We start from the raw sequence: 26,914 nt of genomic DNA on the forward strand, positions 1-26,914 counted from the left end.
TTTGCTCACTGTCGGGGATACGCTGATTTCGACGTTTATTGTATTTATTTATTGAAGTAACGTGACTGAATTGTAAATTCCTACTTTCGGTTTCGGATAATTGAAAATTTCCACACAAAAGTACATTTAAACTGAAACAGGTAAGCAGGTATTCGATTGCAGAAGTAATTAAACGGTTTTGTAAGATTTTACAAGTGCATATTTGACTTGATGTAGGAAATACTTACAATCAGAACAAATAACCAAAAAATGTTTTATCACAGTGTAATACATGCCAAGTACATGTAATGTTGGATATATAATCCAGTTTGCAGATGCTTTGTTTCTGGTCTATCTAACCATGTCTGACGAAGAAGAAGGTCCAATAGCTGTTGTGGCTATCGACTTTGGAACTACATATTCTGGATATGCGTTTTCACTTCAAAATCAATTCCAAAAAGACCCCACACAGATATTTGCCTACACCAATTGGATTCCTTCCTCTGGAGGGTTGATTTCGCCGAAGACACCGACATCTCTGCTTCTGAAGCCCAACAAGGATTTCTACAAGTTTGGCTACGAAGCAGAAGACACTTACGCAGAACTAGCTCTCGATGGAAAACATCATGAATATTATTTCTTCAGGAGATTCAAGATGCTTCTCCACAGAAACCCGGTAAAATGCACTAAGAATAAAAAATTTAAAGTGCATATAGAGAAATGGCTAACTAATCAACACCTTTTTATATTTGTCTTTAGAACCTATCTCGAGACACAAAAATAGCTGATGCAACCGGAAAAGAGCTCCCCGCTAAAGTTGTTTTTGGACATGGCATAACGTATCTTAAACATCATGCTGAGGATTTAATTAAACAACAAGGATACGAATTGGAAGATTGGGATATACGGTGGGTTTTAACCGTACCTGCTATTTGGACAGCACCAGCTAAACAATTTATGAGAGAGGCGGCACAAAAGGTACATATTTAAATGTACAATGGTATGATTTAATTGCAGACTTATTTGGTCAGTTACAGCCAAAACCCAGAAAGCTAAGACTAGCAAGCATGTACGAGTACTACCATAAAATGTCTATTAGTATTTAATTGATTAATCAAATGATATGAAAAAGGAAGTTGCAAATAATCTTATAGAACGCCATGACTGTCTTATAGTCGGTTTCATATGATAATCGATGGCACAACCTTTATATGAAGCGATAAAACTATTATCAGCATTGAAAGATCGCATTAAATAATGATTGTTTATCCTGTTTAGGCGGACATAACGAACGACCAACTCCTCATCGCCCTTGAACCAGAGGCAGCTTCTATCTTCTGTCGATATATCCCAGACGCGACAGGGCTTGAAATCTTTAGATCAGAATCAAAGTATATGGTGATTGATCTAGGAGGTAAAAGCTTGAGATACACGAATTTTGCACATTCACCAATAAAACACTTGAACTACGGTATCAAAGCCACTTCCTATGGACCTGAAACATTTATGCATTTTAGTTGACAAAACCGCTAGAATAGCGTATTTTTCTTATTTCGATTTAAAAAGCGATATGACATTTAATCATGACCATTTATATACATGCATAGTAACATGGCATTCTAAATCAAATATTTTAGGGGGGACTGCCGACATCACTGTTCATCAGGTGGACAATGATGGGACATTGAGAGAGTTGCACCGAGCAACAGGTGGTGCTTGGGGTGGAACAAAGGTAGATGCGGCTTATGAACAATTCTTCATTGACATCGTGGGGGAAGAAGTTTGGATGGAGTTTCGCGCAACTAACGGTGGAGACTACTTCGATATATTCCGAGAGTTTGAGCTGAAGAAACGGACAGTCAAGGCGGATATGCAACCACGAATCGTGGTGAAGGTTCCAATGTCACTTCGTAATTTGTACGACAGTAAAAATACCGAAACATTCAATGACGCCGTTAAAAATCATGAAATGTACTACCAGAGAATTAGCACTATATCTGATAAATTAAAAATCGATTCTGAATTGGTGAAGGGATTTTTCAGGGATCCTTTGGATAAGCTTATTGAACATTTACAGCAGGTGTTGATGGTTCCAAAAGTAAGAGGTACAAAGACGTTTCTTTTGGTAGGGGGTTTCGCAGAATCACCCATTGTACAGGACACACTGCGCGGGAAGTTTCCACACATCAAACTGATAACTCCCGCCGAAGCCGGGCTAACTGTGTTGAAAGGTGCCGTCATTTTCGGTCATAAGCCCCTTTCCATCGGATCCCGAATTTCTCATCTAACGTTTGGAATTGCCATCAGTAAGCCATTCATAGACGGCCACCATCCATCCGAAAAGAAGCTTGATACAGCGAGTGGAATTATGTGCAGAGACATTTTCCATAAATACATAGAAAATGACGAATCGGTGGAACATGGATGCATGCAGACTGTGCCATTAACAATGGATAAAGGGTCGACAATTAGCAGAGTCCGTGTTTATTCATCCACTAATAGAGACCCTATGTTTGTGACTGATGAAGGATGTAGGCTGTTAGGGGAGATGATCATCAATGTGGGCAGTATTGAGGATGCCTCTAATAGCGTGTCTGTAGGCCTGAGCTTCGGCAAGACCGAGCTGACAGTGGAAGCAAGGGAGAAGACATCCAGACAGACCTTTCGAGCACGATTTGATTTTCTGAATAATTAAGTATTCTGAATACAGTTGAAATGTTTAATATTTCAGGGGGCGGTTTTTGTGAAAAATAGTTGTTTGGTTTTTGGCATTTATCATTTGCATAAATATTTATTTTTTTCATTGTATTGTGAGATAAATTATCATTATTAATCAGACAATCTGTTACATGTATATTCATGACGTGTGTTAATATATGGACCTAAATTGTATATTAATTTATACACATATATTACAATATGTATATTTATTGCAACATGTTTATTCACAAAGGGAAAGACATCCATTACATTAATATGTTTATTGCTACAAATTTATAATATTCATGTAGAATAAAACCGACAAGGTTCTTAATTTTTTAATAAAACTACTACTAAGACTGCAGTCATTGAAATTAAGGGTTCATAGTCGATTCAATGACGAGTTTTACATAAATTACGATTTACAATAAGTGAGTGGTTTTAATTTTAAACAAGTGCTTTACATGTACATATTTATTGCTTGTTTTTAAATAAAGCTATTAGTATTCCATACACTTTATTTTATTTTTTTATGGTTTTTATATTCTTGATTAAATGTTATGGTACAAGTTAGGGTATCCCACTCCTCACATTTTGATTTCATTGCGCAGATGTTCATGACATTTTAAATAAAAAATGATTTTATTAATTTAATCCTCACAGAAAGATCATCATTTCATAAATATACATCATTCATAAAGAAAATCCATTTGAATTTAAGAAACAAACAAGTTTTTGGGAGATCTATTTTCTCGTGCGGAAGTTTTTTTTAGACGAAAATGACAGTAAGTGCAACAAGGTCACACAAAGATTTATGCAGCTTCGTACTATTTTTTTTGTAATCCTTCTATTCAGTGTGACCATTGTGCATAATTAAAAACAATATTTCTAGAAAAAAGTTTGCTTAATCAAAAATATTGAAAACAAATCTTAACCAGACTGAAATCGCATTTTAGGTGCAAAAAGGTCAAATTAAATTTGCCATAACTCAGAGGGATGAACACTGACCTCCCATTATAATTGTATTTTTAGAGTATGTTTTGTCTACAGATTTCAATGATATACTTCTCAAGAAATTCTTGATACATGAACATTGAGGAGTTGGATACCTTAATGCTATTCTTCAGAGACAAACTAGTACAGGTATGAAATAAAAATTACTTCTGTGTTAATGCCGTATAAGCTTCAGTATGTCATCGGTCATCGGTAATTTTATTAAAAATATTTGCGTTGCATCATCTAAAAACAAAAAAGTCTTAATTTTACAGAAAAAGAAAAGGAAAAGCCGATAAATTGGCGATCCTTTGACTAAGGAAGAGCTTTTTTTTTGGGGGGGGGGGGTTATCCTACTAGACTTTGACCCGTGCGTGCACGGGTTGACATTGTATATGATACCGGACATTTACGAAATAGATATACGACACATCGTATTGTTGACATTTACATAACCAGGCTTTCAGCCTACAATAATGCTACATGTATTAATTTCACTACACTCTGCTTAGTTAAAATAAGCTAACTGTGTCTTGGGACAGGCCTTCACCAGAGTTAAAATGCCTCTCAGATACCCGTAATGTAGCAAAAATTTGCAGAATCGCTCCGAAACAATTTTGGAGAAAATAAATGAAGCTGCATTGAAAATAGCAGTTAAATTATTAATAACAAACCATTTTGAGGCTCTTAATACCTTTCATCTAAAACTTTAGTTCATATAAATGAAGAATTAAACACTTTTTCACCAACTTTTTTACTCACTTCGAACTGACACATCATGCTGACATTCAGAACTCTCGGGATTTTTCATAATAGATGCACTGAGTTAGAGTTTTCTCTCGTATTTCCTTTACTGATCAGAATATAAGACAAAGTTCCAATGAAAATTTACACGTATTTGTTTTATCGTTTCTGAGTTTATTCATGCAAATGTGATATTGTGGAAACATAAACTAAGGAGCCTCCCGTGATTTAGTGTGAATGTAATGCGCATGCGCAAGACTGTAAAATCCAAAAAAATCAGATGATTTCCGGAGTTTTCCTTGATAATTAATTAGCAAAGCTAGATTGCGACAAAATAAAAACAAATAGGTAATCTTCAAGTACCAATGATGTTTAAACTATATAAATCAAAAGAAAGTACTCTTCTGATTTCTCGGTATTAAAGCCCCAAAATTCAAGTCTATTATTTTAATAGTAATATAGAAACAGTTATTGACCTAAGCACAAATCATCACCGCTAACAAGACTTACTACTTTTAAGTACTCTAAAATAATCGATAATTTCGATGTAATGTAATCAGAAGCATTGTTTTTAAGAAAGCTTATTTATAAATACCTTGAAAAAACAATGAAGTAAGATTTTAAATGGTACAAACAAATTAGATATATTTGGTAGTCGTATGTACTCCTACGCCAAAGTTCAAGATTGCTTGGATACAATTTTTCAGAAAAGTTTCGAATACTGATACATAATTCATCGTACAGTTTGTAATTCATATTAAAGAAAATGTGCGTAATTATTCAATTATACGTGTAGCTATAAGAAACTACTTGGCATATAAAATTACATACCTTTGATTTTAAAGTGAACAATATTCAATTAAATCAAATACCGTCAATACTTCAGTACTTTGATTTTATTTTTCCACTACTTATATTTATATTTAGAAATTTAAATGTTAGTGAAACACTTATATCTATTCCACTCATATTTATTTAATCGGTTTAAAAAAATATTTAATAAATGTCTTATATAAACATGTAAATATAGATGTGTATTACATCAAAAACTTTTGCAATAAATTAACATTTCATAGTCATAACTCAGTAGATTTGTACGAATGTGTTTCTGTGTGATGTGTATGAGTTGTTGGACTCCTGTAGCGTGCATTTTGTTTTGACTGAGAATATTGAGTGTCCTGGTGTTTGTAGCTTTCAGTTGGATATCTGTGTCCGTAAGATGGCTGAGAAGCATGTACACTATAGTGATATTGTCCATGTCCAGCTGGATTCGCGGCAGTTAGCCAGTATTCCTGTCTTTTGTACACTGTAGATGGAATTCCAGAATTTGCATGTTTTGGACTTCCCTGTGGTACTTGTGGATTTCTCCGGTCATTAGGATGGTTTGGTGGTCGACTTTGTCCATGGCCACCTTTGTTTGGCAAAGGAGGAAGGTAAGACTTGCTTTTATCATAATCCCGCGAATCCATTCTGCCTCCCTCGTGGTACACTCCATCATATTGGTCTTGATACTGTCTTTGTGTTTCCGAATTGAAAGACTGGTTACCACGATCATTTATTCTTTCCAAATGTCCACGAGTTTGTGCATTTGTTTTCTGTTGTTTTGGATCAGGCATTGAATGTTTTATCTTTTCTTCATTATTCATTATCATAGAATCTTTGTGTTGCCTTTTCTGATTCGTGTGCTGATTTTGTTGAGCTGGATGATTTGATCCTTGTACAACTGCTTTGGAGAGCAAAGGGCCATCTTCGTGTAAGTAAAGAGCTGGCCATACAACAAAGTCAACAAATTTTCCAGATTTTGTAAAAGACCTCATCTCGTTGCTATTGAATTCCAGTCCTCTTCCAAAGTCAACTAAACACATCGGTGGATCCTGAATGCACATCAACCAACAATATTGCACACATTTATTAATTAAAGGTTCACATTTAGTGGCCATTTTTCCAAATGTTGATTCCATATCCTTCCATACTATCTGAAATAAAGTAGTGAAAAAGCCCGGTAAGTGGTCGAAATAGTCATGTCATACTTGTATGATATCAATGATACAAAGGTCTTTTTAATCAATTATTTACCGTATGCAGACTTGATTCATTTATCACCACTTCGGAAGAGGTTTTCTGTGCGTCTTTTGCGCATTTTGCTACCGAGGTTGAAACCTATTGCGTTTGCAAATAATTATTTTCAACAGACTTTTATTTAAAAGGGTAAAGTCAAACGTAAAGAAGACTACTTTTGAATTGTTTAAATATTATACCTTCTCATCAAGCATCAGTGCTTTAGTAATGGTAGTAAGTTGATATTTGGCATAATGTTGACACATTCTGAAACACCTCTGTAGTAAAAAATTAATTTTGTCAGTTTCAAACTTATTATTTTTTTCTTTTCAAATTTAGACTTTAATTAATGTTTTTAATTTTTATTATAGAAACATCTCATAAAACTAGTTTTTGGAAGTTAAAGACAATAATATCACATGTTACCATAACGATGTTTAATAAAGTCCCAATGGCGGGTTGTTCGCCCTTGTCTGTCTCCAGGATCTCTATAGCGTCCGTCCACTCGTTGTCATACAACTCGCTTATCTTCTCATTCAGTTTCAGGGGTCGGTTCGGATCGCTCAGGTCGGATATTCCCGGATTGTTATCCCTTAATCGCGCTCCAGCAACTTGGCTCAGTCTGAAATAGCGAAACGTTAATGGATTTTTAATTTCCCTCTCTGATTTTATAATTTAAGGGTCAAGTGTGACTTAACACTCAAAGTGATCACAAAATACCTCGTTAATAGATTCTCCTTTTCTTCGGTTAGACTAAAAAGAAATATTTAGAATTTGAGAATGAATAAACACTGTGTTGAAAGAAAAACGTTAAATAAACTTGATTGCTGACAAGAATACAGTTACTTGCACTTTCCGTTAGAGGGGTGTTGTTACGATTTTTGTCAAGTTCTATTTGTTTTTATTAATTACAATGCCTTAGGAATGCTTTTCTACTGATCAAATAAAATTTGAGAGTCAGACTTCGAGTTTTAGGCAAGATACTGGACTCAAATTATTTGTCATGAAAACATGGCTCGTGCCCTGTTTTTGTTTACATAGGTTCAATATACTAGTAAAAAGTCTTTTACAAGCTGATTTGTCTCACTTCTTTTTGAATTTAAGCATAAATAAACAGTTCCTAACACTTTGTTAAAGGGACAAGGTGACGCACAAACCCATGATTCAGCAAATATCGAATTTTTACTTCGGGCTTCACAGTTGTGATCACGTGACCAACCAACTTCATATCCCGGTGAACTTTTTAAATTGCTGTTTATTTCGTAATAAATCAAATGAAAAAGGAAAAAAATAAAATTACGCGTTGGACCAACACAAAAATATTGAGTTTTCCTTCCGTTTCATAGCCACGCAAGCGCAGAGGAAGGTAAATACTGCAGCTTGGCATACATCATGAGCCGGAAACCTCTCATTGAAATATGATGTCTTCAAGAACTATATATTTATTAAGATGTATTCTCTATAAATGCATATCTCTTCCCACAGTAATCGAATACATCAAATTAAAAATTCTTTTTTCACTGTGTCAGTCCTATTGTAACTATTTTAGACAGAAAACGCAATCACGTGACACTAAACCAATGTCCAAAACAACTCGTTTTGTTTACATACACATGTACATGTGCAATTTCCGGATGAGTTTTAATGACCTGTAAATTAATAGGTGATGACTTATGAGAAACTTTCTGTATGATGAAATCTCGAGTACCTCTTTTTATTTCCGTTGTCATAATCTAAGAGTAAAACATCTATTTTGAGTCACCTGCCACTGTAACATAGCAAAGAATTGTAAGCTCTGTAACTCGCTTAAAACTCAACGAATGACACTCAAATTTTGGTTGACTATTAGAGATGCCTTTATGAAGCATTGTAAACATTAAAATACAAAAAACCCAATTTTTGACCAAAATCGTGACTATGCCCCTTTAAAAAAAACGACTTACAAGTATCATGAAACAGTAAGAAAGAAAATGTATACACTTTGATCTGATCAAAGAAACACCACTGTTAATTACAAGAATGTTAATTGTATGCTGGTGTACTTACCTCGCTACATGTTTTTCCATTTCTCTCAATCTAAAACAGAATATTTGAATGTTATTGTTAATTTTTAAACAAACTATGAACAAACTATGAACTTATTTAAACCTTTTTAAGTTAAATTACATTTATACCTAATAGATGATTTACCTCTGTAAGATTCCCTCTTTTTCTCGTAGTAAACTAGCAACCTCTTTTTTATGTTGATTGTTAAGGGTCTTGATTTCATCTTCATACTTTTTCTTTCTAAAGGCATAGAAATAATAAAAAAAAAAGTACATGAATTTAGATTATAATAGAATTTTTATTTGTTTTGTACTTTAGCGAAAACCATGTTCATACCCTTCATATGCTTGGTTCCATTTCTTGAAGTCTCTACTTGTGCCTTGGCGGAAGTTCTCTTCATCTGCAAGCACTTGCTCCCGTGCCCTTTCTTCCTCGAGAGTGTTTATACCCAGCAACTGCAATAAAGGTCCCTGACGTATATAAAGTCAAAGGATAAGGGGATACTGGTATTTATATTAAAGTTTATATCATCTTCTTTAGGGCAAGTACAAGTGCACCTACTTGCTTTAGTTTAGGTATACTAGTCTGAATCAGAGTCTGACAGTCATAAACGTATTCCTGACTGCTCCGAGTTTTCTTTTTGCGATCCTTTTTGTATTTGTCTTTCGCCGATATTGCCAGTCTTTTCAGTTCTCTTAACGCCTCATGAATGCCTTTTTCCCTTTCCTCTGCAGATAACCTGTGAAATATATAAACAATCACCACGGCCTCTACAAGTGATCTTTAATATTCTACTTTCGTTTTGCCTGCATATACCGTCATTAATTAAAATTCTTTTAAAACGAAATTCGATGTACTAACCCTGTATCTACTGCAGGGCTGCCAGAACCATACAGTAGTTGGACATTCTTTGATCTTGATGGCAGCGAGGCGGATCTGCTGAAAAAGTTATGCTTTTTCGACATCTTGATTTCACTTCCGGATCCCAGGTATGCAGAGATATGGACTGTGTGTTGTAAAATTCACGTAATATACGGCCGTTTAAATAGCCTATGTAAATGAGGAGGTGGGGCAGACGAATATATAGAGGTTTCAGATGGGAAAAGTCAATCACAAGGAACGTCGTTTTTACTTTATCTTATATGATATTAAATGAATCGATAAAAAATTTCATTTTTAGAACACTATGAACAAAGCATGTTTTTACAAATTTTATGATTGTTCAATGGGTTCAAATTTAAATTATTTATTTCGTATTAAAACATGATAGATACTTGTAACTTCAGAGCTTGCACATTTCATTATTTAGCAAGACAACAGATATCAATAAAGACTGATTCTGGTGATCAATAAAAGACTTTTTTTTAAAGTCTGTTACACAAATTGACGACGTATGTTCAATCTTGACAAGGCTTTACTCGTCGCCCTACAGATATTCAACGGGGTGATCGATGCAAATGTGTCTCTAAGGATGAAAGTACATTCATTTTGTTTTAATATTGAAGAAGTATTGGGACCAAATACATTTATTATCAAGTTTTTATATGTATGCATGGATCTAGAAGTTTCCAAAATAAAGAATCTCTATATGGTTAGACATTGCCTGTATCTTCGTCCAACGCAATTGTAAAATGGGGCATTCAATAGAGCATTAGTTTTTAAAATATTTATAAATTCATCGACTGAAGAAATTTATTTAGAATCCATTCACTTTCATCTTGTTAAGAAGTTTAAACCGAGTCAAAAATGCTTCTTCTATTAAAATCTTATAAACCATGAAATATCTAATTCTGCTTCAAGGCTTCGAACACGTCGGAACAATTATTACCTGTAACAGTGAAAATCTCTCTCACCGAAATCAAAGTTAAAATGTCTTGACTGTATTCTCCTTGATCTAACGATGGCTTCTTCGCAGTTTGGCATTGAAATAATAAAAAATTCCAACACGAACAATTCTATGAACACATTATTATAACAATCAACACATCACAATGTATATTTTCTAATTCATATGTTATTGTATTAATGCATAATGCATGATCATCAATTAGATAAAAAGCTAACACACAGTACATACATGTACGGTTAAAGTTTTACATAATATTTGTAAACTGCTATGTACACCAAATCTATATAAAGACTTTGAGATTGTATTTATATTTATATAAGCTTTATCAATCTTGACACTTATAAATATCACAATATCACAATGGCATTAGTGACAAAAATGTATACGCTGACGTTCAACAACAAATCAGTCATAAGGTGAGGGAAAATTCCAGATTCCCCAGAACTCCTGAAAACCATCTCAGTTTATGTCTAGGAGAAATTAATATCGACCTCATCCTGTATGCTGTATTTTCTGTTTTATGGCAAGAGAAATTCAGAACAACCTTTGGGATTTTTTAAATGTTTACAGTAAAACAAGATATGCACGTTTACAACATCAGTTATAATCTCCATTGGGCTTGCCTTTCTTGTCAATGCACAACCTGTCTAAAGGTTTAACCAGAATAATTTAATTGACTAAACAGTAGCTTGGTTGGTTTGTTCCTTGTACAATTCCTTTGGATAACAGTGGTCCGTCCTTGTGAAGGTATAACGCAGGCCAAACACTGAAGTCCACATACTGGCCATTCTTAGTGAAGGATGTCATGTTATAACAATCCATTTTAGTTCCAATGGTCCAGACAGTCAATTGCAAGGCGGGATCTTGCATGCACATGAACCAGCAACACTGAACACACTTTTGGATATATAACTTGCATTTTTCGACATCGTCCTTACCAAAACTTTCCTCTAATTTTTCCCAAAGTGCCTTAATTATAAGATAAGAACAATTGTCGTTTTAGAAATTTAACAACTAGGCTATTTAGGTCCAATTTTTTTTAGTAAACAACATTACACCGTAAGAAAAATTGTCGTTTAAGAACTTTAAAAATAAATTACTTGGGTGCAAGAAATTTTTCTGAATAAAAATGAGTGTGGGGTATGGTACAAGTAGTCCATGCGTCCAACAAAGATTTACGTAATAAATACTTGATCCATTAGGTGTCCAAGTTGCCATTTCCCTCCGCATTTCTTTAGCTTTCTTTGTAGCACATTTAACTAAATTGTTATCGTTGTCGTTCTAAACAAATAAAGTTAGAGTCTTAGTTTGGATTAGGAAATTAATAACAATTAGTAATATTTATATTTTACTTATATTAAACTTGTTCACTTTTACATTTCCACAGCAGGCGTCTCTTAGACTTGATAATTGAGATTCCGAAGATTCCTTACATAGCTCGAAGCATTTCTGAAATAAAAAATCTTAAAATGACATCTGAATGGTTCATCGTTTAATGAACTGACCTACCTAAATTCGGGTGAAAATAATGGTCCATTCAACGACACCTATTCCCTATAAAACATCACGAGAGAGAGAGAGAGAGAGAGAGAGAGAGAGAGAGAGAGAGAGAGAGAGAGAGAGCATTAATATGTTTAGCAAGGTCTCCACCACCCGTTTTTCCTGGCGATCCACCTCCAATATCTTTATGGCGTCCGTCCACTGGTTGTTGTACAGTTCACAGAACATCTCCGACAACTTTGTGGGTCGATACGGGTCACTGAGATCAGAGAAATTTGGGTTGTTTTCCCTCAGTTTGTCTCCGGCCGTTTGGCATAGTCTGAACATTAATATTGAGAATATGTGTGACAATAACAGTGTTTTTTCCAGTCAGATTATGACTTAAACTTTGACTACTGGTATATTAGCAATATCATTTGTTTTTATTGTCAAGCCACCATTATAATAAATTCTTTAATACTGTACTAGCGATATATATTTTTTAACGTTTTTCCGCTATGGCAATGGCATACCTTGTAAGAAGTTTTTCTTTTACAGCTAGCAACCTAGATCATAATGAATTATAAAATACAATCTTGTTTAACGACTATAGGAATTGTAGTAAAAAAACAAAATAAAAATAAATAAATAGTACATTATCGAACAACCATCGGTGTTATCTACATTTTAAAATTACGAAATTTGAATGTTATAGTCTGTTGTACAACCTATCCACTTCCCTCTGATGTTCTCTTTTCAGGGCTGTCATGGCATCATCGTGCTCCTTGTTTTGCCTGACGAGCTCATCTTCGTGTTCGATCTTCAGTGCTGCAACTTCATCTGTACGGTTTCGTTCACTGCAAGAATCAATATTCTTTACTTATCTCCATAATCATTTACATGGGCATTTATACCAAAGGAAATCAATCAAAGTAGTCGTATATTTGTTACATCTATTAATACATCTTTAAACTGTACACAGTCTACAAAATAATATTTTTAAATAAAAGAATTACTGTTTGAAATGTGCATTTTTTTTTTATGTTATGCTATTTTATCTGTTGACATTTCTAATCTTGATTTATTTTTTGCATCTAATGGTTGTCTAATTAAGATTAAGATTAAAATTTACCAAAGTATATCTGTCATTGTAGCCGTACATTTGTTACATCATAAATTGTACTCGCTCTAGAAAATAATATTTTTAAATCAAAGAAAGGATTACTGTTTAAAATGTGCATTTTTATATGCTATGCTATTTTATCTTTTGACATTTCTAATCTTGTCAAATTAAAATGAAATTTAATACTTTGCTTAGTGTTATGACTCCATACAAATATAACACAAGAAGATTCACTCATTGATAAGATTATTGCCTGCCATGACAAAGACACTGGAAAATGTAAATATATAAAGATACAATAACTAATAAGATCATTGCCTAAAATGTACATGACAGTATCTTGATCAAATGGTAACACCCCCCCCCCCCCCCCCCCAATAGAAATTTATAACTCTTAACAGTAAATCACATCTGAAACAAAGTGTCTTACTTATCATAACCCTTGCTAAAAGTTCGGAGTTCTCTCTGTGTCTCACGGCGGTCGTTCTCTCTCTGTGCCTCGGCTTCTTCTCGATGCCTCCTCTCTTCTCGTGAAGGAATCCGTAGGAGCTAAAATAAAAAAAATCCGTGGATTACATAGAGTTTCCATTGCAATCATCAAATGTACTTTTGATAATGTTTCTCGCATCCTTTTTTGTGGAGTTGTGATGGTTTAAGAAATAATAAAAAAGAAAAAAAGATCTTTTTTGCGGAGTGCAAATGTTCATAGATTTTGCTGTGACATATGAGATAAAATTTAGAAACTTTAGAACAATAAAGTTTATCCTTTTATTCTACATAAGGTATAGGTACGAAAATAATACTTCACCTGACGACCAATTTAATCTTAGTCGGCCTATGAACACATTTTACTGTGGTTAAAACTGTATCTATCAATTAACCCCCCCCCCCCCAACATAAAAAAGCCAGACAAGCAAAAAACACAAATCGATAAACTCTTGAGATCTCTTCTCCGTACAAAACAGTATATCAACGCCCCCGCCCCCTAAAAAATATAATGTTTATTAACAAGGCCAGTCTTAAGTTTTTCAAGTACATGTTTTTTAATGTAAGCATAATAAATAATTATTGCACACTGATATAATATTTTTTCATGTCCTTTTCTGGTTGGTAAGATCTAGAAGTATATGTACAAGAAATCCCCTTCTATGTAGGCGTGTGACTGCCCATACACATAGACCACTGTATTACCCTTTTGAGGCCAGGTATTCATCTGTCAATCATCTCCTCACAGTAGTATCGGTACACCTTCTTCCTCTTGAAGTCCTGTTTAGCATTAACTGCCAGCGTTTTAATCATCCGTAAAACATTGTGGAGTTCTTTATCGTAGATTTCTTCTTCTTCTTCTTCTTGTCTGTACAGGAATAATTAATTATGCTTATTATATCGAACGCCTAGATATTGTGAAGTACTTCCTATCACAATAAACAATAAAATCAATCATCTTTTTTCTTTTCTAAAACTGTTTTCTAACAGCGTACCGGAATTGCCTGACAAACTCATCTTCGTGTTTGTTCTTATGTTTGTTATTTATTGCTGCAACTTCATCTGAACGGTCTCGTTTCCTGCAAGAATCAATATTATTTATTTACCTCACTAATCAACAAACATGGGCAATTTTACCAAAGTAAATATGTCATAGTAGCCGTACATTTTTCAGTTTTCACATCTATAAATTATATACAAAACTATCAGTAAACGTTTTTAAATTAAAGAAACGAAAGGATTACTATTTAAATCCATTTTGATATAGTATAACGCTATTCTGTCATTTGACATTTCTTATCTTAATTTTTAATGTCTCTGATAGTTGTCAAATTAACATAAAAATATTAACAAATGCACTTTGCATTGTGTAATCATGACCTTGATTACAAATACATGTAGAATTAAAAATATTTACTTTCCTTGGTGATTATGATGCCACCAATTAAAAATCAAAACTAAAGATATTTACTTTGTTTTGTGTCATCACGACACTTTACAAAGTAGGAATAAGGAATCATTCTTTAAGTATTATGACGTGATAATTTTGGCTTTATGACAGATTAAAGTCATTGTCAATCAAATATTTGAATATAAATAAGCACACCCCGCTGGCGCCCCAAAATGTACATGACAGTTTCTTGATCAAATGTAACTCTCACCCCAATTCAAAGTATATTTTAAAGATTTCATCAGAAATAAACTAACATACTGATCATAACCCTTGCTAAAACTTCGGAATTCTTTCTGTGTCTCCCGGCGGTCGTTCTCTCTCTGTGCATCGGCTTCTTCTCGATGCCTCCTCTCTTCTTCAATCTGCAGAAGCTAAAATATGAAAAATCCGTGGATTACATGGAATATCCATTACAATAATCCATATGTTTTAAGAATGTTGCACACAGCGTTTTCTGTCGAAATAAGATGATTATGATTTTTTCAGAAATTATGGAAAAGAAAACAATTTTTTCATGGGGTGCAAAAGTTCTTAGAATCCGTTGTTACCTCTTGGATCAAATTTTAAGCCATTTTTATAATTATGATATCCTGTATATTGTCTAAGAACGAAAATGTATCGCCATGTGACGAGCCAGTTAATCTAAGCCAGCCTACATTGTTTGAAGAAATTATGCAGTGTTTAAAATTGTGTATACCAATCTCCCCCCGCCCCGTTTAAAATTAAAGTAAACAGACATGCAAAAAAACCGAAAAACACTAATCATTTGAGGTCTCTATCCTCACAAAACTGTTTATCAATACCCCTCCCCTCCCTCCAACCCATCCACCCCCTCCCCCCTAAAAAAACCCCCACCCAAACAAACTATTAGTCGAACTGTGTATTGAACAATTAGAGGATTTTTCCACAGCTAACTGTGCTTTTGTTTCGTTTGAATCTTTTTTATGAGATCTCTAACGCCACGAATGCCACTGCAGGCGACCAAATCTTCAATTTTAGTATAATATTTGTTTGATCGCAGAATAAGTCCCTAGAAATTGCTCATTTTCTTTTAAGTTTAAACTTAAACGTTAAACTATGTTAAAAAGCATCGGACCGGTGTTAAAGGGGCATGGTCACGATTTTGGTCAAAAATTATTTTTTCGATTTTAATGTTAAAATGCTTCAGTAAGGCATTTTTAATAGGCAACCAAAATTTGAGTGTCATTTGTTGAGTTATAAGCAAGTTACAGAGCTTACAATTCCTCGCTTTGTAAACAAAGCTTTTGTTTACATTTTGAACGTTGAAGTGAAAATTCAAGTTTTAGACCTAAAATGAATGTGTTAGAGGTTAGGAACTGTTTATTTATGCTTCAAATGAATAAGAATATAGACAAATCACATTGAAAAAGATTTTTACTGGTATATTGAACCAATGTAAACAAAAACATGGCACGAGCCTTGTTTACATGAAGAAGAATTGTGAGCCCTGTATCTTGCTTAAAACTCATCGACGGGCACTCAAATTTCATTTGATTATTAGAAATGCATTCATAAAGCATTGTAAATAATAAAAACAGAAAAATAAAATATGACCAAAATCGTGACCACGCCCTTTTAAGAAGAAAATAACAATTTAAGACTTTCTTTAATACGTTGGAATTAATTTTTAAAAAACATTTGATGTCAACTTCCCGTTATGTGTGATAATAAATTTAATTTGCTTATTTTGTATATTCACATCAGAGCGATATTATTAGTGAGCATTGACTCACAGATACCTTGTTTTACGTATATTTCATGACGTATTAATGTTCTTGTTATAAATGCAGTAATGAACTGGAAAAAAAATGAAAAAAGAATTATGCTTTCATTTATAGTTCGATCACTTCATTTTTCATTAATTCTATGTAAGGCACCAAAATAATAGCACATATTTCAGCTTGTCTGTAAATATGTGCCGTTATCAAAGCAAGTTTATTTACAATCCTAAAATTTACCTAGGACTTATATAATTAACATTCTCAAAATCTATCTTTGTACTATCCGGAACATTGTTGACTTTCCGGAAATATATTTTGTTTACGGTTGATAACCCGTGTTTACGTGGTCACTTCCTTTTCTATTTTGATCAGCTTCAGTGAGGTCGGTTAAAGTTGATGAAGATAATTTTTTTTTGAATTATTATTTGTCAGTTTGTTTAATATTATAATTATACACAGACAAGTTGTTGATATTAACTTTACAGTCATCATTGTGTTATTATATTTCGCCGATGACTATTTGTTTTAGAGATATTTACGGATTTAATATCTGGTAGGATATGCCATGCGGCCATCGTATGGTTTGTTAAAATCACGTAAAAAATTATAATTAGTTGGAATGCTCAATTAAATTTGTCTCTTGAACAGTTTTATTTTAATTTTGAGCCCCTTTTGCAAAGATTAAGAATGCCTAAACGAAAACCAAGTCAGCCGCAGGGCGACGTGCACGTGGAAGTCGAGCCGCGCACCAACCATGGAAAACGGAAGAAGGACCGGGCCACCATGGATGTACCACAGACCTCGAATCTTGTTCCGGTGGAGCATGCTGAAGGTACTAATGTGTTGGATAGCGTTAGCATAGAAACGGTGGGTGTAACACCAACACCGATAAACTCCATTCAATTTTCTTTGGGGCACAATGTGAGCGAATCATTACGAATGAAAATTGTTGAAGGGAAATATGTAGATCTGGCCTTGTTGTTGAAAAATTCAAACATTGAAGATACAGTTAGTGAAAGAGTTCTTGTTGTTGGAAATGATGGTCAAATGGTCAGTAAATCAAGGTCTGCAGTAAAAATAACCTCCATTGAAAAATGGACGGATGCATTCTTGATCTATGTTAGTGTATTTACATCTGTTCATGTAAGCAAATTTCAAGACATGCTGAAATATATGCATGATGTTAGGACAGGGGCTGATAGGTCGGCAGGTTGGAAGTTGTATGATGAACAGTTCCAGTTAAAAATTGCAATGGATTCTGCTAAGTCTTGGGCTTCAGTCGACTCTGAGTTATGGGTTATGTACATGGTAGGTGGGCAGCAAAATTCCTCAGCATCAGGGGCCTACAATGGGAATAAGTGTTACAATTTTAATTTCCAGGGATTCTGCTTTAAAAAGTAATGTGTGTATGACCACAGTTGTATTAAATGTGGGCAGGGTCACTGCATGATTAACTGTCCTATGTCCATACATGTGTCAAATAGGCAGTCCTTTTTCAGCCCTAGACAAGCATCAAGGCCAGGACATCAGCAAGGCTTTAGACCACAGGGAGCCAATTTCACAAGACCCTCTAGATTTTCAACCCCCAGGTTTATGGGACCTAAGTCGCACCCCAATTAATGTCTCGCATATGTCTATTTATCTAGACAAGTATCCTATTAGACAGGTTGCAAATGAAATTTTTCAAGGTTTTACATATGGTTTTATGCTTAATTATCAAGGTCCTAGAATTGGTGTTTTTTCGAATAATTTATTATCAGCTGACCAACTCCAAGCTCAATTAGAAGACAAAATATGCAAAGAAATTAGAGAAGGAAGAGTAATGGGTCCTTTTTCACATCCCCCAATGCCAAATATTCATATTTCCCCTATAGGCTTAGTACCCAAATCCAGTGGTGGCTGGAGAATGATAACTCATTTGTCATACCCTCCATCACAGGGAATTAATTTTTTTATTGATCCAAGTACATGCTCAGTCAAATATACTGCTTTTGATACAGTTGTTGATATGATAGCCATGTTAGGGCCCTCAGCTGAGTTAGGTAAGGTGGATATCAAAAATGCCTTTCGTTTGTTACCAATACATCCAGGGGACTTTGATTTGCTAGGATTTAAGTTTAAGAATCAATTTTACTTTGACAAGTGTTTACCAATGGGCTGCTCAATATCATGTGCTATATTTGAAAAGTTTTCAACTTTTTTGCAGTGGGTTGTTAAAGAAAAGGCAGGTTTATCCACATTAGAACATTATTTAGATGATTTCATATTTGCTGGAAGAAAACAAACTGGAGAATGTTGGACTTTGATGGAAATCTTTAAGCAAACATGTGATGAATTTGGTATTCCACTGGCAGATGATAAAACACAGGGTCCAGTGACTTCTCTTATTTTTCTTGGTTTAGAAATTGATACTGTCCAAAGGTGTATTAGAATTCCTACATCAAAGATTCTAGAATTAAAAGGTTTATTAAAAATTTTGATTGATAGAAAGAAGGTCAAAAGGACGGAACTAGAATCATTAGTTGGTAAATTAAACTTCTTCAGTAAAGCTGTTAGGGGAAGCAGAGCATTTAATAGGAGATTCTATGATGCCTTAATTGGAGTAGCTAACCCAAATTTTAAGATAAGGTTATCTAAGGCAGTTAGGGAGGACATGCTCATGTGGCTTGGTTTTTTGGATAACTTTAATGGGGTAACTTTCTTTCCACAGCAGGAATGGGTCAATTCGAGAGTGTTACAGCTGTATACTGACAGTGCGGGATCTATTGGTCTGGGCTGTGGTTGTTTTTTTCAAAATAGTTGGATGTATTTTGAATGGCCACTTGATTGGGAGAATGAAGCAGTGATGAGTGATATTACTTTCCTTGAGTTGGTTCCCATTGTATTATCGGTAATGACATGGGCTAGGCACTTCAGTTCTAAGAAAATTCAGTTTTATACTGATAACATTGCTTTAGTAAGCATTATTAATACACAGTCTTCAAGGTCCAAGAGAATCATGTCCCTACTCAGGGAGTTGGTCTTGATGTTGATGCAATTTAATATTACATTTAAAGCTAAACATATTCCTGGCATAGATAATTCTGTATCAGATGCTATTTCTCGCAAACAGTGGGAAAGGTTTCATCGATTGGCACCACTAGCAAAGAAGGATCCGGAGAAGATCCCTTTAGAGTTTCGGAGGCTAATCTTGCAGGTGAAGCATCTAGATTGTTAAGGGCAGCCATTTCGCCTAATACAACATCTGCATATAGCACAGGGTTGAATGCATTTGAACATTTTCGAATTAAAGCTAATATTTCAAATATTTGGCCACCTCCTCAAGACCATATTGTGAATTTTATAGCTCATCTGTCATTAAATGGCTATGCTGAATCCACAGCAAGAAATTACATTGCAGCCATTGGGTATCAATGCAAAATCAATGGTTATCTTAACACAACCAATAGTTTCATAGTTTCAAAGTTACTTGATGGGCTTAGGAGATTGAAGGGAAAAGCAGATAGTAGGCTTCCAATTACAGAGCAAATTCTTGGTAGAATTGTTGGGGCATTGTGCAATATTTGTTCTAATACTTATGAATCTAAATTATTCACTGCAGCATATACCCTGGCTTTCTTTGCCTTCCTTAGAGTAGGAGAAATAGTATTGAGTAAGGGCAATGATTCTCATTCAATACTTGGTATTAATGATGTAAGATTGGATAACAACCAGCTTACCATTACAATAAAGTCTTCCAAAACAGATCAATTAGGGAAGGGGACAACAATAGTGCTCAACTCCTATGACTCCTGCATTTGCCCAGTGAAGTGTATGTTAAGTTTTTTACAGATTCGACCAAAGTTGTCAGGTCCTTTGTTCTGTCATTATGGGGGAAAACCTTTGACAAGATATCAGTTTGCTGCAGTTTTAGATAAGGCAATCGCTGCTATTGGTTTAGATAAAAACTTTTACAAATCTCACTCATTTAGAATAGGTGCAGCTACTACTGCTTTTCAGCGAGGGTTGTCTGATGAGGAAATCAAAATTGCAGGAAGGTGGAAATCTAGTGTTTTTCAAACATACATACGGTCACCACTCACACAATTTTCACCTCTTTGTTAACTTTCTTTAACATTTCAGAGCTTAATCTTACAAGTGTTCGGATAGTTGGTTCTTCAATCATAAAGCATGCAGCCATTGAAGCAAGAGTAAGACCTGGGGGAACAAGTCTTGGACTGAAAAGCATGGGGATTGAGTTATGGTGGCAGGGGTATGGGGGTTTAAAATTTGTAGATGTGGCCAAGAAGTGAGGTACCTAGCTACATTGCAAGATTCTCCTCAATTTATTGTTATGCATTGTGGGGGCAATGATTTGGGCCAAATTCCATTGTCTAAATTGTTGTACAGGGTCAAGTGGGACATCAGACTTATGGCATCAGTTTTCCCTGACTGTCAGCTTGTCTGGTCCTTCATATTGCCGCGAATAACATGGAGGTACTCCCAGAGGCCTAGGTGTATGGAGCAAGCTAGAAATAGGGTAAATAGGTTAGCTGCGAAGGAGGTTTTAGCTTGTGGAGGGAGAATAATTAGACACCCCCAGTTTATTGGCAAATCCCAAAACCTCTACAGTTCAGATGGTGTGCATTTGTCTAAGCTAGGAAACTACCTCTTTCTGAACAATATTCAGGGGGCATTAGAATATTTTGTTAGGGACGGGAGTAGCAGACACTTCCCAGTTTCATAAACTCTGAAGTCAACTTGGGTCAAGACATGAAGGGGAGAATATGAATATCTAGGTTTAGTTATGGCTACAGTGGTATAGAATTGAAGGTTCCTACCCCACTATGTGGCGGTGGGCTGCCTGAATATTGTGTAATCATATTTACACATTCATTCAGGAAGCCCCAGTGGCGAAATCGTCACCTTCAATTCCCAAGTTTGGACTATGATGGTTTACATTGAATGTTGTTTTGTTGAAAAGTTGTTGTTGGTTTGTATAACATAGACTCTGAATTCTTTTAAAAATATCAATTTATTAAAACATTAAGTTAATATAAAGATTTAATAGCTATCAGGTAAATATATAGTTTATTGTTGTCATTGTGTTGGTAGCATGATTGCGGTTTTACCCAGCATGCTACTTACCCGTCAGGGACAACACATGGAAATGTTGTAGTTGGGGGCGAGCCAGTTGTTCGGCAGTCCCACTGTTGTATATATGTTGCAATATTATATGAGAACCACTGTAGCCAATTTACGCCATTACTTAATAAAATTTTGGTCTATTCTTACTGGTATTGTATTTTATGTTATTTAGCACTTTCAGTAGTCTTTTGATAATAGCACATATTTCAGCTTGTCTGTAAATATGTGCCGTTATCAAAGCAAGTTTATTTACAATCCTAAAATTTACCTAGGACTTATATAATTAACATTCTCAAAATCTATCTTTGTACTATTCGGAACATTGTTGACTTTCCGGAAATATATTTTGTTTACGGTTGATAACCCGTGTTTACGTGGTCACTTCCTTTTCTATTTTGATCAGCTTCAGTGAGGTCGGTTAAAGTTGATGAAGATAATTTTTTATTCCCACCCAAACCCTACCCATTTTATTTATTTATATTTTGGCAAAAGTTCTGCTGGGTTTGTTTTTTGTTCATTTCAGGCTTCCAGACTTTCGGTACAGTGGTTAAGAATTCGTCATCCGACTTGGTTTGTGGAAAGAGTTGCGAAATCGTCACCTTCAATTCCCAAGTTTGGACTATGATGGTTTACATTGAATGTTGTTTTGTTGAAAAGTTGTTGTTGGTTTGTATAACATAGACTCTGAATTCTTTTAAAAATATCAATTTATTAAAACATTAAGTTAATATAAAGATTTAATAGCTATCAGGTAAATATATAGTTTATTGTTGTCATTGTGTTGGTAGCATGATTGCGGTTTTACCCAGCATGCTACTTACCCGTCAGGGACAACACATGGAAATGTTGTAGTTGGGGGCGAGCCAGTTGTTCGGCAGTCCCACTGTTGTATATATGTTGCAATATTATATGAGAACCACTGTAGCCAATTTACGCCATTACTTAATAAAATTTTGGTCTATTCTTACTGGTATTGTATTTTATGTTATTTAGCACTTTCAGTAGTCTTTTGATAATCTTACAGATATGAGTAATCCATATCATGTGATCTTCTTATAAATCGGTATTTCATCATTTATTTGCAAAATACAGGTATGCTTTTAAAAAATCAATCCTTTATGGAAAAACACATACTTTCAAAATATTTTATGGGTTAATGTTATTTTTAAATCAATTTTTTCTTTATTAGAGGTCAAGTATATTGTAATGAAATATTGCTTGATAACATATCTGACACTTTTTAGAAAATTCTGCTGAAAAAGACAGTTCTCATGGGTATAATGGCACCATGACAACTGTAGTGTATTAAAAGTGTTGTTGCCACAATGGCACACACCAGGATTATATGCTCTCGAAGGACACGTTTACAGAAGCTTTAAAAAGATTTTTGGAAGTCTACGATCTGTCATAGAGGACGTTTCCTTGAAGATTCCATTAGTATTGAAATAAAGACCCAACGTTCAAATGGCTGCGATATTAGGGACCTGTGATTCGATAGTACAGCCTGGAGCGATTGTAAAAGACACCTAATGCACTTATTAGTATATTATTAATAAATATCAATCTATAGCAAAACCTTCAGCAATATCAAAATTACTGGGTTTTTATTTCTCAAAATTTGTATATAGGTTTGATTTTTGAAAAAAATGATGTGGTATACAGTACAGTTGGTAGATATATTATTTCAGATTTTTAAATCTATTTCAACAAAATGCAATAATTGCAATTTGAGGATCTTTTAGAGATCTGCAATTCTTCATATATTAAATGACTTTGAAATCATCCTGTTACTTTAAACTTGAGAATATCTAAAGAAATATTTGAACATTCGAAAATCTTTTATGTATACTTTACTGAAAACTGTCCAGATATTTTTGATATTTTTTTAATATTAAAAGTTGATTTCTCAATGGCTATTGCGTCTAAGGTTAGCAATGTGACACACAAGCTACTTGAGTGTAAAATTTTGTATTCAAACGATGTACGAATGCAACTTCTTTTTTTGGTGAAAAATTATTGTAAAGAATAAAATACTGAAGTTTCAGAAGTACAGTGTACTAAATTCTATAATATTCTTTCATCATATTGATGTTGTCAAATAAATATTTTGAATAAGTCTTCATATATAATAAATGAAAATGTATACCAGTAATTTCAGCTTGCATATCAGTATACATTATACACAAATTTAAATCTTAAATAGATATTTTGATGTTTTAATTGCTCTTCTCTTATTTAAGACATGATCCAGACTTATCTTGTGCAGTTACTAAGGTTTTCTACATTTACTCTATGCTTCAATTGAAATATAAGTACTGTGTATCATTATAATATATTTCTAGCTCTTTCCTCACATTCTTCATTTTAGCTGAAATTCCTTTAAAAAATATCAAAGTCTAAAAGTTCTGTTTTATATTTCTTTCCAAGATAAAAAAAAAACCATTGGACTAATATACATGTCTATCTGTTCAATTATATCTTTGAACTAAAACGAGAACAATTTTTATTAAACATTAACATATAACCATAACCACTTTCTATCAAACTAATTCTGAAGAAGAAAATGGTCAATAATAACATTATAACATTGACAACTTGCAATCAGGCTTTCGCCAAATTGGTGTTTAAGAAGATTTGTCTCTGTATATTCCTACATGTATGTAAAATTCCCTCCCCAATATGGCTCGACCCTACCACCGGGGATTATGATTTTAAAATTTAAAAAAAAAATATGAATTTACACTTCCTGAGGGGGATACGTTACAGCTTTTCTGGCCAATAAAGTTTTGAAAAGAATATTGCTTTTTAAAGTTTTTATTCTATATATTCCTTTGTAAAAATTTGACCACACATTATGGTCCTTTCCTACCCCCAGGAATCATGATTTGAACAAACTTGAAGAGCTATGTTACAACGCAAAGTAAAAACTTGCCTAAGCAATTGGTTTTTGAAAAAATTATTTTAAATGCATTAAATACTCTCTATATTTGTATGTTTTGCCCCCCCCCCTCCCCTTTCCCGGGGATCGTAATTTGAACAAATTTGGATCTACACTACCTGAAAATCCTTCTACTCAAGTTACAGTTTTTGTGACTGATTAGTTTTTGAGAAGATTTTTAGATTTTTTAAAGATTTTTTCTATATACATGTATATTCCTCTGAGTTACCAAAGCATAATCCAAGTGATCATGAAGTGATCAAAATTAAATCTATACTACCCGAGGTTGCTTCCCTAAAAGTTTTCGCTCTTTTTTTGTCATACAGCATGCCACCTATCTTCTCATTCAGTTTCAGGGGACGGTTTGAGTCGCTCAGGTCGGATATTCCCGGATTTTTGTCCCTTAGTTGCGCGCCTGCAACTTCGCTCAGTCTGAAATAGTGACTCTGATTTGTAAGTTTTTGCGTGATTTTATCGTTTCGAAGTCCGAATGAAAAATGTTTGACCATAATACCTCTTTAAAAGATTCCCTTTTCTTCTTTTAAAAATAAAAAATGTAAATTAAATTTTTTAGAATAACCAGGTATATATGGTTTAGTTTTAATGTTCTATTTTTCTTTATGTTGAAAGAAATTTGTTGATATAAATTGGCTGATCGCTGACACATCTATCGACAAATTAAACAATTACATGCACGTTCTGTAAAGAGAATCGAGTAAGACTTATTTGTATCATGCAAACGAACAGAAAATGTATACACGTAGATCTGGTTAGTATAATTTCAATGTCGCCTATGAACGTTTACAGGTGCGCAGTTGTATTTACCTCGATACCTGTTTTTCCATTTCTTTCAACCTAAAAACACAAAATCTGAATTATAATTTTTTGATTTTATACAAACAATCATTTTTTAAACTCTTAAAATCATTTTGTGTTTCGATTACACAGGCGATTTACCTCCGAAATAAAGCGTCTTTTTCTTGTTGCAAAATATCCACCTCGTGTTTAAAATTCTTTATTTCCTCTTCGTATGTTTTTTTTTTTGAATAAAAATAAATTAATAGATAGAAGAAGATGACAATTCATCAAGTAGGGCATTTCTATCTAATTACTTTTTAGCGAAAACACCTTTGCTTACCCTTCAAATGCTTGGTTCCATTTCTTAAAGTCTCTATTGGTGCCATGACGGAAGTTCTCTTCCTCGGCAAGCACCTGCTCCCGGGTACTTTCTTCCTCGAGAGTGTATATACCCAGCAACTGCAATAAAGGTCCCGAATGTACATGCAAATGTAAAATAATTAAGGACAACTTTACCTTCTTTAAGTCAAGTTTAAGTGAACATACTTGCTTTAGTATAGGTATGCTTGTCTGAATCAGAGTCTGACAGTCATATACGTATGCATGACTGCTCTGCGGTTTCTTTTTGTGATCCTTTTCGTATTTGTCTTTTGCCGATATCGCCAGTCTTTTTATTTCTCTTAACGCCTCATGAATGTCTATGTCCCGTTCTTCTGCATTTAACCTGAGTATATAAACAATCACCACGACCTCTCTGAGTGATCATTACAATTCTTCTTTGGTTTTGCATGTTAATACTTTCATCAATAAAATATCGGTAAAACACCATTCAGTGTACTAACCTTGTGTCTACTGTAGGGCTGCCAGAACCAAACAGTAGTTGGACATTCTTTGATCGTGTCGACAGCGTGGCGGATCTGCTATAAAGGTTTTGCTTATCCGACATGTTAACTTCACTTCTGACGTCCTGGTATGCATAGATAAGGAATGTGTATTGGAAACTTTATTCAATAAATGACTATTTAAATAACGTCTGCAAATAAGAAATCAGGGCATATGGGTGACTTGAGATTTCAGACAGGAAGAGTAAATCACAAATATTTTCGTTTTACACCTTTTCATACATGATTTAAAATGAATTTGATTAGAAATAAAAGATGGATGTTAACGTTATGAAAGAAGATGATTTTACAAGACATATAGTGGTTCAAATGCAATTTCTGAAAATTTTAAATTCAAGGACGACGGACCAAATTTAAGATTTGCACCTCTGCGCAGAAATCCGTGCATATGCTATGACTATGACTGTCGTGATTACGTACATCAGAATAAGGGAAAATAATAAAATTTTAATTCTACTAAACATAGTTTGTGATGACGAAATATTTTTAGTGGAGAA

At 34.2% G+C, this 26,914-nt stretch overlaps 3 protein-coding genes and 2 long non-coding RNA genes across 11 annotated transcripts; 2 read left to right on the forward strand and 3 right to left on the reverse strand.

The window, feature by feature from the left end:
- Position 1: 1 nt before the first annotated feature.
- LOC105336320 (heat shock 70 kDa protein 12A) lies at positions 2–3,190 on the forward strand. 2 transcript variants are annotated; one of them, XM_011440576.4, is made up of 5 exons: positions 2–140; positions 308–655; positions 739–957; positions 1,258–1,393; positions 1,617–3,190. In XM_011440576.4, the coding sequence occupies exons 2-5, from the start codon at positions 341–343 to the stop codon at positions 2,672–2,674; spliced, it is 1,728 nt and encodes a 575-aa protein (XP_011438878.3). In that variant the 5' UTR covers positions 2–140; positions 308–340; the 3' UTR covers positions 2,675–3,190. The 2 variants fall into 2 exon arrangements, with proteins under 2 accessions (XP_011438878.3, XP_019926212.3); XM_020070653.3 differs by lacking the exon at positions 2–140 and having other exon boundaries at positions 144–655.
- Positions 3,191–4,703: 1,513 nt separating this feature from the next.
- On the reverse strand, positions 4,704–26,485 carry LOC105336323 (uncharacterized). 4 transcript variants are annotated; one of them, XM_066075018.1, is made up of 10 exons: positions 26,358–26,485; positions 26,062–26,239; positions 25,856–25,974; positions 8,665–8,760; positions 8,521–8,550; positions 7,195–7,227; positions 6,901–7,096; positions 6,675–6,752; positions 6,493–6,576; positions 4,704–6,392 (listed from the first exon to the last, which is right to left on the reverse strand). In XM_066075018.1, exons 1-10 carry the CDS (start codon positions 26,459–26,461, stop codon positions 5,493–5,495), a joined length of 1,818 nt encoding a protein of 605 aa, XP_065931090.1. In that variant the 5' UTR covers positions 26,462–26,485; the 3' UTR covers positions 4,704–5,492. The 4 variants fall into 4 exon arrangements, with proteins under 4 accessions (XP_065931090.1, XP_065931091.1, XP_034300768.2 ...); XM_011440577.4 differs by lacking the exons at positions 25,856–25,974; positions 26,062–26,239; positions 26,358–26,485 and adding exons at positions 8,857–8,975; positions 9,082–9,259; positions 9,382–9,514 and having other exon boundaries at positions 5,303–6,392; XM_066075019.1 differs by lacking the exons at positions 7,195–7,227; positions 25,856–25,974; positions 26,062–26,239; positions 26,358–26,485 and adding exons at positions 8,857–8,975; positions 9,082–9,259; positions 9,382–9,514 and having other exon boundaries at positions 5,293–6,392.
- Positions 10,510–12,703, reverse strand: LOC136272717 (uncharacterized). Its single transcript, XR_010710747.1, has 5 exons — positions 12,577–12,703; positions 12,382–12,414; positions 11,741–12,188; positions 11,549–11,650; positions 10,510–11,338 (listed from the first exon to the last, which is right to left on the reverse strand). It is a non-coding gene; the product is annotated as an uncharacterized lncRNA (long non-coding RNA).
- On the reverse strand, positions 14,422–25,841 carry LOC136272718 (uncharacterized). 2 transcript variants are annotated; one of them, XR_010710749.1, is made up of 4 exons: positions 25,675–25,841; positions 25,543–25,572; positions 15,169–15,281; positions 14,422–14,536 (listed from the first exon to the last, which is right to left on the reverse strand). It is a non-coding gene; the product is annotated as an uncharacterized lncRNA (long non-coding RNA). The 2 variants fall into 2 exon arrangements; XR_010710748.1 differs by lacking the exons at positions 25,543–25,572; positions 25,675–25,841 and adding an exon at positions 24,998–25,248.
- LOC109618698 (integrase/recombinase xerD homolog) lies at positions 16,564–22,746 on the forward strand. Of its 2 annotated transcripts, XM_034470861.2 has the most exons (3): positions 16,564–17,484; positions 19,765–19,848; positions 20,775–22,746. In XM_034470861.2, the coding sequence occupies exons 1-3, from the start codon at positions 17,340–17,342 to the stop codon at positions 20,942–20,944; spliced, it is 399 nt and encodes a 132-aa protein (XP_034326752.2). In that variant the 5' UTR covers positions 16,564–17,339; the 3' UTR covers positions 20,945–22,746. The 2 variants fall into 2 exon arrangements, with proteins under 2 accessions (XP_034326752.2, XP_034326751.2); XM_034470860.2 differs by having other exon boundaries at positions 16,571–17,484; positions 19,765–22,746.
- Positions 26,486–26,914: the final 429 nt, after the last annotated feature.

This window comes from Magallana gigas, chromosome 2, assembly GCF_963853765.1.
Source record: "Magallana gigas chromosome 2, xbMagGiga1.1, whole genome shotgun sequence".
Lineage (NCBI taxonomy): Eukaryota > Metazoa > Mollusca > Bivalvia > Ostreida > Ostreidae > Magallana > Magallana gigas.

Excerpts from the sequence above, each read along its gene's own strand:
- LOC105336320 (XM_020070653.3), top strand. The coding sequence starts at position 272 with ATGCCAAGTACATGTAATGTTGGATATATAATCCAGTTTGCAGATGCT. Across the intron at positions 656-738 it reads TGCTTCTCCACAGAAACCCG|AACCTATCTCGAGACACAAA; the intron begins GTAAAATGCACT and ends ATTTGTCTTTAG. Across the intron at positions 1,394-1,616 it reads TATGGTGATTGATCTAGGAG|GGGGGACTGCCGACATCACT; the intron begins GTAAAAGCTTGA and ends CAAATATTTTAG.
- LOC109618698 (XM_034470860.2), top strand. The coding sequence starts at position 17,340 with ATGCCTAAACGAAAACCAAGTCAGCCGCAGGGCGACGTGCACGTGGAA. Across the intron at positions 17,485-19,764 it reads TCCGGTGGAGCATGCTGAAG|TGGGAAAGGTTTCATCGATT; the intron begins GTACTAATGTGT and ends TCTCGCAAACAG.
- LOC105336323 (XM_066075018.1), bottom strand. The coding sequence starts at position 26,461 with ATGTCGGATAAGCAAAACCTTTATAGCAGATCCGCCACGCTGTCGACA. Across the intron at positions 7,228-8,520 it reads ATGGAAAAACATGTAGCGAG|TCTAACCGAAGAAAAGGAGA; the intron begins GTAAGTACACCA and ends ATTTCTTTTTAG. Across the intron at positions 7,097-7,194 it reads AAGGAGAATCTATTAACGAG|ACTGAGCCAAGTTGCTGGAG; the intron begins GTATTTTGTGAT and ends TCGCTATTTCAG.